Here is a 13,283-nt window from a genome sequence, read left to right as displayed (position 1 = left end):
GAAAACACTGACAAAAAGGTAGCGAGAGAAGAGGAATAAAAAGAAGGCCATTCAAATCGCCATGTAGAAAAGATGTCAAGATATTTTATGCATTATGCAGTGGTTTACCGTTTCAGTTAGAAGCTTTAGCACTTTACAGAGATGATGGTCCTATCTCTTAACGTGGCCCCTGCCACCCCAACATCTTTTGCGTTATTAATTTCGTTTAGATTCCGGTACCACTGTTCTGGGAGCACAGCTGGCTTTGATACAAAAAATATCAGAGTACTACCTCATGCTATTCAATTCTCCATTGGGGGATAAAAAAAGTTGTTTCATGTGGCCTTCAGCTCTCAGACTACAAATCTATTACCCCTCCAAAGGACTTCTTGGTTGCGTGCTGAGCCCAACACTAAAAGCCTTTCCTGACGCGCGCATACAGAAACAGTGTGAACAGCTCTACTGGTGTTTAAAAAGAAAAGAAAAAAAAGCTGCAATCAGTAAACGTTATTTATAATGGGAGTTCTATCCAAAAGATACAAATGTCCACATAATTTCCGACAATTTTGCTGCCCAAAGAGGTCTCAAGTGACTAATGAAGAAAGAGGCAACATTAAGTGAAATATAAAAGCTGTCTCTGGCTTTGCAATCTGGGATCCACAGAGATAATGCACGTATAAGCTTCCCTAGAAAAGACCAGAGAGGAGAAAAGCATGTGCTGGTAGTTTCTGTCTCTACGTCCCTTTGTCAAGTTTTAAGACCTCCAAAATACATTGACTGTGAAATTGATATGATCCACATAGGTTATGGGTCAGTGTAAGCAGTATAATTTGTATTAAAAGAACACAGATGGGGAAAAAAAAACCAAACCACAACAAAACAAAACAAAACCAAAACTATTGTGAACAATGAGGTATGTCACTGGCCTGCAAAAACACAAGCAAACTTGTCTCTAGAAAAGAAGAGAAGCAGCTTATTAGTAGTCTGAACTATCCCAGCTCTGGCCATGGGCCTACTTATCTTGTAAGCCAGTAACTTCTGTTTTCAAAATGTCTGTTCTTAAGCAAAGTGTCTAGCGTTAACAATAAAGCATGCCATTTCATTTATTCCAAATTAAACTGCAGCATCTCAGGCTTTGAATATCAGCAAGATATTAAAGAGTTCAAGAGTATTTTTATTGTATTTAGTAAATTTCAGTAATTTAATAAATATTAGTAATAATTTAGCATTCCCACTATTGTACACGTGGGTGGGTTCTCCAAGAACAATCAGAAGATCATCAGACAGGCATGAAAACAGTGTATGCAGTGGTACAGCCCAAATGCTTTATCTTCACTCCCAGTGATCCTCATGTAGGCTGTACTCACAAGATATGCTATTTCCTCAAAGTATTTTCTGCCACAAATCAGTTTCCCTTGTATTTTACACAGTTTAATTTTGAGGCAAACTGCTTTATCAAGACCCCTATGTCTTTCAGAAGCTCAAAAGACCAAAGAAGAAAACATTGTGCCTGCTGAGACAGTCGGAGATCATCTTGCCAATGACTACAGACTACACAGCCCCTCCTTCTTTTACAGGAGCTTCATTGAGAAAGCAATAAAACCTGGTTCTGAGACCCACAGACAGATCATCTCCAAGAATGAACCAGATGCCTAAAACATCATTTGGAATATATGTGAGCAATCACACAGCTCCAGGGACCTTCTAGTTCCCTTCCTTGTTTACACTCCAAGTCGTCAACCCCCCTCTGCAATACAGAGATTATGATGCCAACATCTTCCTAAATTGCATGAAACAATACCACGTAAGAAGCCCCAGAAATGCTATCCCAGACAGAAGACCTGAATTCTACTAGCAGTTTTATTAAAAATATTGATTCAACTCATACCAAGTGTCCTGACCCTCTTCATGTCTCCTCCTGAAAGGCTGAGCAAAACAAAAAAAAAGTTTGTGCAAAACCAAAACAAAAAAGCTGATTTGCCCTCTTTGCACTGCATCAACTCAGCTAAACAAACAAAACAACTCCAAGAGTCCTAGTTTGGTAAGTAATCGAACTATGTAGCACTGGAATTTGAACAATGCTGTAACAACAACAAAAATCGGTTAAAAAAGGGTGACGTGACTCATATCCAGAATAGTTCCACGGATCAAAACTTAAGACAAATGTTGGAGGAACGGGACTATGTTCAGTATTAAGCAACAGGGCCACATGAATTTCTCACAATGTACCTGATCAGCTATATATTTAAATTTTCCTCAAACAATATGATTTGTCTTCCTTTAACTCCATTTGTGGTACTTCCATATGAGCTTTATGACTGTTCTCTGAGGTTCTAGCTCTTCTTGGGTTAAAAACAAAAAAACCACCCAGGAAACGTTTTGCATAGAGACAACTTCAAGTTATCTTGCAGCAATATCTAAATGAACAGAAAATTGGAAATAAAGGTAAATTGGAAATAAAGTTACATTGCACTGGAATCTTTAAACAAGGCTAACCCACAAACAAAAACAGTCCACAGAGGTATAACAAACAATTATCTTAAGCATGATTAATCAAAACAATGGAAAAAGCAGAACCAGAATCCATTCTTTCGCTCTGTTTCTACTTCTGTGTCCTTGATTATGCTTCTAAAAAACCAAAAGCAGTTTAATTTAAGACACTAGAATCATGCAGATTCCTGACACTAGAGCACAAAGCCAGTCTTCAACGAAGTGCCCCTAAATATGAAAAAAAACCCAACACCAAACTAAAAAAAAGCCTTAGGAGGAGAGAAAGTAAGTTTATGATACAACTATGCAACAGAGTCCAAAACTAATACCATGAAGGCACTTCCATTATATGGCCCTGGTTTTAGTTTTCAAAGTTTTTAAGATATTCCCCAAAGTATTATTCTGTAAGCTGAAGTTTTCCCTTTTGATCAAGGCTAGAGAGATTTGGAAAGTAATTTCAAAGTACATCTTCTACAGGTGCACTAATACACTGCTCTAAATTGTATCCACAGCTCTAAGCGTTTCCACATAAATCAGAACAAGATTCCTAAAGAAAAATAACTTGTGTTAGTGCTTCATGATTAAAAAATTTAATGCCATGTTTTAAACTGAAACTATAAACAGCTCAGGAAATTCAATTACATTACAAAGATGTCAATAGTACATTGTCATTTCAAGATCCTATATGACTGCAACAAGGAGCTGATTGCCATTAGAATCTTAATTTGTCTTCCCGGTCTGGATTAAATGAGCTGTAATACTCTTAAGAGAACTTTTCAGTCAAAAGGAGTACATTAAATTGCTAGTTATTTACAGCAGAGTTGTGAGGAAGTGGAAGAGAAACTCGCAGATATCAACTCCTAAAGGTCAGAAAATGAATGGTAAATATAACAAGGGAAGTAATAAAAATAAAAGTGATCAGCTGTGTCTGGAGTCTGACAGTTTCATTTATCAATGAGAATATGGAGCACTTTCATGACTATTACTACCATTTCCACATAAACTTAATGAATTCTTGAGAAGAGAGATATTAGTTCCAATCCAGAAGATAGGAAGAGAATAAATATAATTTCACAAAGCTGTAAGATAAGTAAAACAGCAGAATGGAGATCCAGGAGATTAAGAGTTGGTTTCCCCCACTGCATACTCAGACCATGGCATCTTTTGCTAAGTACTGTACACAGCAGGAAATGAAGGACAGAGAGAAAAGAGAGAACTAGAGCAATATATATAGAGAAAAATAGAGCGACATAGACTTCAGGTTAACTCCTTAAGAGAATTGTTCTCATTTAGATAGGAAAGTAAAGGAATTTTCAATTCAAAATCTCAGTATTTACATTAAAAGTCACATCAAGGTTCCTCAAGCTCAGGAGCCACAGCCAAGTGCCCCCTAGTGACATCAACACTCAAGAGAAATTTGGGAGCACCAACATTACAGAGTAGCAGAAGCAGCATTGGGTATCCACAAGATGAAGACAAAGTATTTTATGTGCTCAAGGCCGCACTTAAGGCATGTGCACCTTATCCAAGTAATAAAGAAAAAGCAACTGGAAGTGAGAACATATTTTAAAAAACACAGTTCATATAACTTCCTGCTCACATGTAAATAATCAAATAAGGTAACAAGCCAAAAAGCAAAAACGATCTACACAGAAGCTGAAGTCTTCACGCACAGATGTATCAGAACTAAAGAAGAGGTGGGAGACAAAGAAGATTTAGACTCTGAACAAAGAAACACAGCCAGTTCTTGACACCCTTTCCTTTCTTGGCCTTGGACTGACACTGTGGGAGAAATATAAAGGGAGGGGGGAAAGTGTCCGAAACACGGGTCAGAGACTCCTCTCAGCAATTCTACATGGCTCAAGGTGGAGAATTAGTCCTACATACCAGGAAGAGGGCAGCAGGAATCACTCTGCCAGGACAGCCCAAAAGACCTCCCTGAGAACATTCGAAGCGGAGCTGTGCGAGCACACAGATTAAGACGACTCTCTCCACACTCACGCCTGGCACCTCATCATCCTGCGTGCCTTCAACAAGCAGTTTACAAAAACTGGAGACAACAAACAGTTACTAGACAACAATCCTAGTCAGACTTCTTAACAACCAATGTTAAATAAAAAGAGGCAGACAAGTAGTTTTCCTCTTGTTTTAAGCAACCCAATCAATGGGTCTTTCATTAACTTTCCATTAAAATATTTCTAATATTAATCCTCTTCCATTGCACATCACCTCATTATTCACTTTGGAAAACCACAATTCTTTTGTCCTCACCTCATTAATATTTTGTCTCTATCACCCTCCTTGCTAGGTTAGTGCAGGGCTACTAACACAAAACACACAAGGTAACTATTAACATGCACCATGCCCTTTATCAGGTCTCCAATAATACAAACTCAATAGGAGGGGAAAAAAAAAGTACCTTAATGCTCTTAAAAGTACCTTATTTGTATTAATAGTACTAATAAATATTAACATCAACAATAACTTTGTAAGAGCCTTGAATTCAGTTAGTTTGCTAACCACAGCATAAAAGACACTAAAGTTACGTTCCAAAGGTTTCATACAAAATTATGACAGAAAAAAAGGAGTAAGTATTCAAATCCCTAACTTATGGCAAAGGGATACTGGCAGACAGTATTGTTGCTTGTCTTCTTTATAACTGGTTGTTACAGCTGCGTAAAAGTTAAAAGTCCTGCAGAGAAAACGGAAAAGTAGGAAACAACCAAGAATCCAGAGGGTCAGTTATGACTCAGAAAAGGGCAAAAGAAAGAAAACTAAGAAGAAGCTGTCAGCAAAGTAAACATTCTGCTTAAACTCCCCAGCAACTAAATCTGAAAAGGCAAGTCCAGATATTTGGATCCAAATATATTCTTCATTCCGAGTATTAGAAAAAATACAAAAGCTAAGGGACTGCTGCACTCATTAACATCCATGCTGCCACAAATCAACAGATGAGTACAAGACACTTATTTGTTACCGTCAAAACACAAATGGACCAATTTAAAAAAAAATATTTATCTACAGCAACACCAATTGTGGACCACAGAACCAGTAAGCAAGCTATACTGAAGAGTTATGAATGTTAGAAATTGCATTACAGCAGCCTTGCAGAAAACAAACAGGGATTTTAAATTTAGTAGAGAATTTCAGGTACTGTTGCCTAGATCACCCAGAAGCCATTCAAATCTGCCTGGACCTAACCCCATACCACGTTCTGAAAACTGACCCAAACCCAAAATTAAACAGTCCGGTAATGGATTGGCAGTAAGCGTACATTACCATTACCATTCTTAGGTCCCATTTTAACATTCCCATTAGCAATTTGAAAGAGGATGGGAGTGGCAAAGGCAAAGAAGCCAGATGACATCTGCAGAGGACACCAAGCTGGGTGGAGCAGTAAACAAGGACAAATATAGATAAACACACTGGGTTTTTATATAAAAGATCTAAGAACATTTCACATGGAGGAGAAAATGGAGCAGCACCGAGCACTCTTCCTGAACATATTTATAGGGACTCTACATTCATACAGCTGATCTTCCTGAAGACTAGCTTGCACCTAGATAACAGCTATTCTTGAGTTAGTCTCTTCCAACAGAACAATAGTGTAAAAGCGTGTATTGGGAAAAATTATGCGTAAAATGTATTGCATATGTATTGGGAAAAATTATGCATCTCTTGAACATGAAATGCTGGTTTAGTGCACAAGCTGTGTTGCAAAAATTGCTTTCCACAGCCAGTGGAAAAGACAGTACTGACACGATCAGAAATAATCTCAAAAAACTCAGTGAACACTACAGAAACTTAGGTGTTGTCTGGAGGAATATTGCAGGTGAAAACAAAACCCTTTCTATAGCTAGTGAATTAACTGGGTATGCTCCCTCACAAAAAAAGAGGTAATAGAGTGTCATCGTACTAGAGGCACACATTAATGCATTTTATGCAAAACTCTACTTACACAAGCAAGTGTTCTGCAACACACGATGAAAAACAGAAGGAGCGATAGAGAAGACAACACTTACTTCACGTTTTATTTGGCTAAAGCCGGAAAAAAACAACAACAAAAATATTTATTATTTCAAAACAGCAGCCCCAAAACGCAGCCTGACCTTACCCAGACCGCGGGTGCGTGGAAGTCCCGGCCTGTTCCCTGGGAGCAGCAGGAGGGGAGGGGGCAATGGAGAGGAGAGCTCAAGGCACCCAAGCTCGGATTTAAAATTCCGGCTTTTAGGAGCGCTCAGGCGGGGCAGGCGCTGCGCGGGCGGGCGGCCGCAGGGCAGGGGCAGCTCCCCGGCACTCGGGAGCCGCTTTCCTCGGAGGCCTCCCCTCCCTCCCGGCCCCGGCCCCGACCCCGACCCCGCCGGCCGGCCAGCGGGAGGCAAGCGCCCCGGGTTTCGCCCTCCGCCGGCTGCGGCCGGCCCGGGGCAGCGCGGCCCGCGGGAACCGGGGCCCGCCGTCGCCGCGGCAGCCTCCCCGCTCCCCCCGCCGCAGGCCGCGGTCCTGGAGCTCCCAAACAAAGGCCCCAGCAGCGAGCCCCGGCCCCCTCCCCGGCCCCGCTCCGCTCGCCGCGGCCCGGCGGCCCCGCGCGGGCAGGTGCCCGCCACCTTCCGGGGCGCCGCCGCGGGGACGGCCGCGCCCGCCCGCCCGGGGAGCGGCGGCGGCGCGGCCCTGGCCTGGAGCCGGGCCGAGCGCGTAGGCCCGGAGCCTACCTGGTGCGGAAAGGCCGGGGCCGGCCGGGCGGGCGGAGCGGTGCCGGGCCAGGGCCAGGGCCGGGGCCGGGCCCGGAAGGAGCGGCCCCCAGTGCTCGGTCGTCGCCGCCGCCGCTCCGAGCTCCGGCCAGGCGAGCCAGCCGAGCACCGAGCCGGACCCGAAGAGCGGCGCCGAGAGCGGTACCAAGGCCCGAGCAGCCGAAGCTAGAACGCCGCCAGGCCGCGCCAGCCGAGCGAAGAGCTCTTCCACCGCGGCGCGGCGCGGCGCTGCGCGCGGCCACCCGGGGGCGACGGAGGGCAGGTGAGAGGAGTCGAGCCCGGAGGGCGGTGAGCGGCGGGTGCTGCTGCCGGGCCGGCCTGGCCTGGCCGCCTCCCCGGGGCTGCGGGTGCCCGGGGCTCCCCGCCGGACAGGACGGCTGCGGGTGGAGGCCGGGGCGAGCAGCCAGCGGGGCCGGGAGCCGCGCTGTGCCAGGCACCCGGTCAAGGTAAAAATTACGGTGCCGGGCGGGCCCCGGCCTGCCCCCGCGGAGCCCGTCGGGGCTGTGCCGGGCTGCGGCTGGGCCTCGCACCGCGGGTGTTCGCTGTTACCCCGACATGGGGAGGCCTCTCGGGCAGGCAGCGCCCCGCTCCGCCTTTCGTGTAGGCTATTTTTCTTAAATCTCACCCTACAGCACACTCTCCACGTCTCGTGTATCTCCCGCCCTCCCCCCTCCCAAGACTGATACAGGGTGGAAAAAATGTAGTTAAAAACAGGCAAGAAAAGATAGATGGTATCAGAGTGAAACACGCTTAGAGAGAAACAGATAGGGGTATCAGACGAGATGTAACCAGAAAGATTTTTTTCCTGAAAGAGCAGAGTGTTAATATTTATTGTTATATATTGATCTCCAACATCATGGATGGTGAAGACACAAAACGTGTACGTAGCCCCTTTGAAAGAGGGGCACCCTGCAATGAGAAGCCCTAGGGAGGCAATAGTAGAAGTTGCTGTATCTTCCTGCCTCATCTGTATTGAAGAAGTGACAGCCTCAGGAGGGACTTGGTTGTTGGAAGGAAAATCTAAGCAAGCCAGGGCACTTTGCACCAGTAAGCCAGCAACGGGAAAGAAAAAAAAAAGTCAAAAGGCTCAGACAGGTGAAGTTTAGGGCTTGAGGTTCGCTGTAATACACAGGATTGGAGGGAGCAAAGGCAGGCTGCAGCATAGCTAGACAATCCTCAAGGAGGTATTTTAAAGGAACGCTGAAAAGGGCTGGTGATGGGATTTTACAAGGAATTTAGTCAAGTAGTGAAAACTGCAGTACCTTGGACAGTCAGCTACTGTCATCCTCTGACACATGAGATTTATCAGACATCATACGGTCAGGGTAGACTTGACTTTTCAAAGCTCTGACAAATGCACAAATTTGTAAGTACTCCAGAATGCAGCTGGCGAGATGAGGTGAGAGTACAGAGGAGGGGGAAAGCAAAGAAGAAACATGAATCTCAAGCTGTCAGATTTAAATATTGTCTAAACCCAAGGGAGAAGAGACAAGTCTAGATGAATCTTTTTGAAGGAAGTTGCTTAGCAGTACGTGGGGCAAACTCATCTCTAGATGAGAAAGTTCCATTTCCTAAGCGAACTGAAGGGTACCGACATCCAACTCAAGGAAGAACAGTAGTTTTGTTGAGTGGATTGGTCTCCTCTGGTGCGGCCTGATGCAGGTTCTGCCCAAACCAATAAGCAGCAAGATCAGTTTTGAAATTAAACTTTATCAAAGGTGACAGTGGCTGAAGGAAGACAAAACCCAGCAGCAAATGCATTCCGGGAGAAGCCTCCACTTTGAGTTTGCTCTAGTCTCGACACATGCTGAGAAGAGCTATTCATAGGGTACGTTGAGAAGCTCCAGCTCGTTATTACGTGACAGCGTTTGTACCTACACATGTCCCAGTCTTACTTGACCTTAGCATCGCCCACGCAGCTCATTCAGTGTCTGCTGGTGTTTAGGTCTAAAGATCAGTATTTTTAGCATAGTCCATCAGATATGATTATGAGCCATCAAGCTCCAACAGCAGCAACTCTTACCTTAAAAATGCCTTTTTTTTTTTTTTTTTTTTCAGAAAATAATGCTTGTCTGCTTCTTCCTAGGTAAGAGGAGCAGGGTTTTTGCCACAGTGAGAAATAGTAGTTCTTTTGTGATACTTCATGGGAAGATGTGTAAAGAAAACAGAATTAGATCTCAGATTGTTGTACATACTATGTTACAGTTCTCATCAAGGCTTATAAAAACGTGCTGCTTATACATCATAAAGCATGCTTGCTTTTCTGTAAGACAGTAAATGCTTACTGCCATTGCAAACCTGACAGAACTATATCTAATCCTGCATCTCCATCCTACACTTAGGAACGTGTCCCGTACTTTTTTATTCTTCAAACATGGGGCGTGATCCAGGCTCATTTCCTCTAAAAAAGCAGACAGACCTGCTGTGCCAGATGGTTGCACTGCCACTTTAAGTAGCTTCATTTTTGCAGCATTCTGCATTCCCTACCACTTTTGTTTCATTTAGTGCCTAGTAAATAATAAAATCTAAGAAACAAAATTTTCTCAGATTGCTGTCAAGAGATCCTTGTAAACACTTGCATCTTTTGGAACGAGAACATTGCCAGAAAACTTTCCAGTCCTGTGCCAGCAACAACCGCGTGCATTAGTCATCTTTTTTCCACTGAATAGGTAAATTGCCAGCAGTGGTAGAGCAGCCTTTCTGTACCTCAGCTCTCACCTAAACAGAGAACTTTCGCAATCAGTTCAATTTTTGTGACCCAGACAGTCCTTGGCATTTCTTTTACAGCGGCCAACAAGATGAGTAGTCATTGACATTTTCTGTTGTGGCAGACATACCTAGTGAGAACTAGACTTACATTCACTTGCCCATTTCCCAATATCTGTTAAGTAACTGACAGAGTCAACCATAGCTTAACATCTTCTCCAGTCTGGGAAAGAAGAAACGTGCAACCCTTCTTGACCTTCTAGGTATGTGCAAGCACTAGTGTGTACCCAGAAAAAAGCCAGACTCCTCCCAGAACACAGCTGTCAGCTTTCAGAGGAATCACTGGGTTCTGCAAGACATGCAAAACTGGGAAATGGTATTTAGCAAGAATTTATACCTGCAAACGAAAAGATAAATGTTTGCTTTGCTGCTCGTGAATTCAGGGTAGACATGAGTCCACATGGAAGTTTAATTTGTGTGAAATACTGTTTAAAAATCAATCCTAAATGTTTTGGGTTACAAAGTGGCATAGAATTGTTGCTTTGTAAAACAGTGTGAGGCTTACAGATTTTTCATAATTATCAAAGACAATTTCCCAAGTTTCTCCACTGATCTCACATTAGTCCTTGTTCTCTAAATCAGATGAAAGGGGAGTCTACAAGCATCACAACAGTAAAAATTTAGCAATTAAATTGCATCTCTGGAGAGATCGAGAGAAGTTCAGAATACTGCCTGAAATGAAATTAATAAAATTTCTCCTCGTCTCACGTCTGCTTAGTCCTTACAAACTTAAAGAAGAGGAAGGGGCATATTTCCTATGTATATCTTCTCAGATGAACCATTAGAAGCCTTCTCTCTGTCACAACATTAGCTAAAATGAGTAAGTAAAAGCTCCTGACGAATACGACAGGCTTCCGAGTCCATTGATTCCATTTGCTCATACTCTTCTTCAGGTTGTTCCATGTGTCCTGTAGCTGGTGAAGACCACACGTCCAGCCCGTGTTCCAGGGAGATGTTATGTAGCACACAGCAGGCCAGAATGATGTGGCTGGATTTCTCTGGAGAATACTGCAGGGTGCCTTTGGAGCCATCCAGGCAGCGGAAACGCGACCGAATGGTTCTGAACGTCCGCTCAATGACATTGTGAGTGGCAGAGTGTGCCATGTTGTAACGATATTCTGCAGGTGTCTCGGGGATATGCAGAGGGGTCATCAACCATGTTCGGAGAAAGAAGGAGCTGTCACCTGTTAGCAGTGAAAAGGAGGACAGGTTACATACCCACAGTTAATCAGATTGCAGCTCTTCACCCTCGGTTTTCTGGTACTGCAGATACAGAATAACTTATTTCTGTGGCTAAAACAGAAGGCATGAGAAAACACGTAACTCAGGTTTACAAATGTGACAAACAACAAAATAAAGACATTCTGTTTTACACAGGGAAATCCTGGAAGAACACGGGAGAGTTTTAAGAGAATTCATTTACTACATAATACAGTGAAAGACAAGTGGACTAGGACCCTACACAGAATTAAAAATTGCATAATTCACCTTAGAAAGGTGTGGGATACTGAAAACAAGGTCTTAACAGAATGACTGTAAATTCATACATACAATAATCAGAGTGTATAAAACTCAGATTGGAAGTTACTGTTCTAGACTTCTAAGAGAAGGATCATCCAAACTGAATCGCAAACCTCAAGGAATTTGCAGGAAAGCAATCAGCAGTAAATGTTATCACTTGTGCCCAGAGGCTCTAGACTCAAAGAGGAGCCAACATACCATAGACTTTCCACAGAAAACAACGATGAAAAATTGACTTACCAAGTAGCCAGCCATCTTTATGTAGCTCAGTTTCAAATTGGCTTGTAAGGGCTGCCTGCTGTAACACCGTGCAGTCGGGCAGGCTGCCTGGCCAGTGCGTTTCAGCACTCAGGAGGACTCCTCTGGCATCACACACCATCAGGCAGTTCAGAGAATGGAGACCCTTTCGGTTCACATAGGACAGGTCCTCAGCATTTGGCGCTTTGATTGCCACATGGGTGCAGTCAACCACCCCCAGCACTCCTGGCATGCCTGCCAGCCCATAAAAGTCATCCTTCAGGCTCTGAACGGTAGCTTCATCCTCAGGAAAGTGAATAAACTGTGCAGCTCTTTCCACCAATGCCTCGGTTACATTGGCAACGCAGCGGCTCATGGAGGCTTGACTAATGCCAATAGCATCCCCCATGCGAGTCTGGAAGGAGCCGGAGGTATAGAAACCCAGTGCAGCAAGTATCTGCGTCTCTGGACTGATGGCCCTGGACCGCTGCGTAGGGCGAGAGAGACTGGCTCCCAGGAGATCCACCAGGTAGTAAATGAACTGTCGGGGAAAGCCATACGTGGATACTAGATACTCATCCGTGACATCCTCCAGCTTGAAGCGATCCAAAGTCCTGTGTCCACGGCCATAAAGCAAGAGGTCGCAGTCAAGAACTGCAATAGGTATGGCCATGGCTAACAGCCAGGGGGGTCCTCTGGGGCTCCTCTGTTACAGAGCTTTCCCCAGAGCCTTCACCTGCATAAACCAAACGGGAAGGAGACTCAGGATGGTTTTTACCGGTCAGCCTTTCAGGCTCCGTTACCATTCAGGTTATGCAACAAATCCTTTTACTTCTTTGTACCGGCTTTTAAAAGCACGGGGGTCGAAGCAGGGGGCTCACAGCGGGGCTGACAACTCTCCAGCCCTGCCTGGCGGGAGGGGGCCTGATGCCGACAGGAACTTACTTCCCGTGACGGGGAGGGGGCTGGTGCACCACAGCAGCCCGCTTCCCGGGCTTGGGAACCGTCCCCAGTCACCGCCGACCCGGCCGCGTTCACACCCGGAATGGCAGAGACACGAAGCGCCGGTAGCCCCGTGTGCGTGTCCCGCCCCGCTGCCGCCGGGCGGGTGGAACAGGCTTGGCAGGCCCTGCCCTTGCCGGGCGGCCCTGCGCGCCGAGGGGCAGCGGAGCGGCCCCGCCGGCAGCGCCCGGCTCCCCGCCCCCGCCCGGCGCCGACCTGGCCCTTACCGGCCTGCGGCCCCTTCCAGGCGGCCCCCCGCCCCGGAGGAGCCCGCGGCCGCCGCCGCGCTGCCCCGCCGGCCCGGCCCCCGTGGCTGGCGGCGCCGATACCGCCACGCCGCCGAGGCCTCCACGTTCACCGCGGCAGATTCGCCACAGCAAGGGGCTCCCGGCAGGAGCGGAGGCGGGGGCTGCCCCTCTTTACCTCGGCCGCGGCTCCCTCCCCTGCCGGCCCGCCGGCCCGGGGCGGTGCGGGTGGGCGGGGAGCAGCGGCGGCGGCTCCGTGTGGAAAGTGCCGCCGCGGACTCCCAGGCACCTCCCT

The 13,283-nt window shown here is 45.9% G+C and overlaps 2 protein-coding genes and 1 long non-coding RNA gene across 12 annotated transcripts in view; 1 reads left to right on the top strand and 2 right to left on the bottom strand.

The window, feature by feature from the left end:
- Positions 1-7,377, bottom strand: part of AMBRA1 (autophagy and beclin 1 regulator 1) — a 136,672-nt gene extending 129,295 nt beyond the window's left edge. The window contains exons 1-3 of one of the 7 annotated variants that reach the window (XM_072865044.1): positions 7,179-7,377; positions 6,428-6,507; positions 4,357-4,519 (exon numbers count right to left, since the gene is read on the bottom strand). The gene's annotated coding sequence lies outside the window, so the exon portion shown is untranslated. Of the gene's footprint in view, positions 1-4,356; positions 4,520-6,427; positions 6,508-6,583; positions 6,990-7,178 lie in introns of those variants that run through there. The other 6 variants (XM_072865042.1, XM_072865046.1, XM_072865048.1 and 3 more) reach the window with 6 other exon arrangements.
- A 108-nt stretch (positions 7,378-7,485) lies between these two features.
- LOC140653216 (uncharacterized) lies at positions 7,486-11,378 on the top strand. Its single transcript, XR_012043055.1, has 2 exons — positions 7,486-7,663; positions 10,877-11,378. It is a non-coding gene; the product is annotated as an uncharacterized lncRNA (long non-coding RNA).
- On the bottom strand, positions 10,379-13,267 carry HARBI1 (harbinger transposase derived 1). 4 transcript variants are annotated; one of them, XM_072865063.1, is made up of 3 exons: positions 13,167-13,267; positions 11,745-12,477; positions 10,379-11,167 (listed from the first exon to the last, which is right to left on the bottom strand). In XM_072865063.1, exons 2-3 carry the CDS (start codon positions 12,412-12,414, stop codon positions 10,791-10,793), a joined length of 1,047 nt encoding a protein of 348 aa, XP_072721164.1. In that variant the 5' UTR covers positions 12,415-12,477; positions 13,167-13,267; the 3' UTR covers positions 10,379-10,790. The 4 variants fall into 4 exon arrangements, with proteins under 4 accessions (XP_072721164.1, XP_072721162.1, XP_072721163.1 ...); XM_072865061.1 differs by lacking the exon at positions 13,167-13,267 and adding an exon at positions 12,971-13,108; XM_072865062.1 differs by lacking the exon at positions 13,167-13,267 and adding an exon at positions 12,687-12,923.
- Between the last annotated feature and the right edge of the window lie 16 nt (positions 13,268-13,283).

The sequence above is a fragment of the Ciconia boyciana genome, chromosome 6, assembly GCF_034638445.1.
Source record: "Ciconia boyciana chromosome 6, ASM3463844v1, whole genome shotgun sequence".
Taxonomy (NCBI): Eukaryota; Metazoa; Chordata; class Aves; order Ciconiiformes; family Ciconiidae; genus Ciconia; species Ciconia boyciana.
This window is presented reverse-complemented; position numbering and strand designations above follow the sequence as displayed.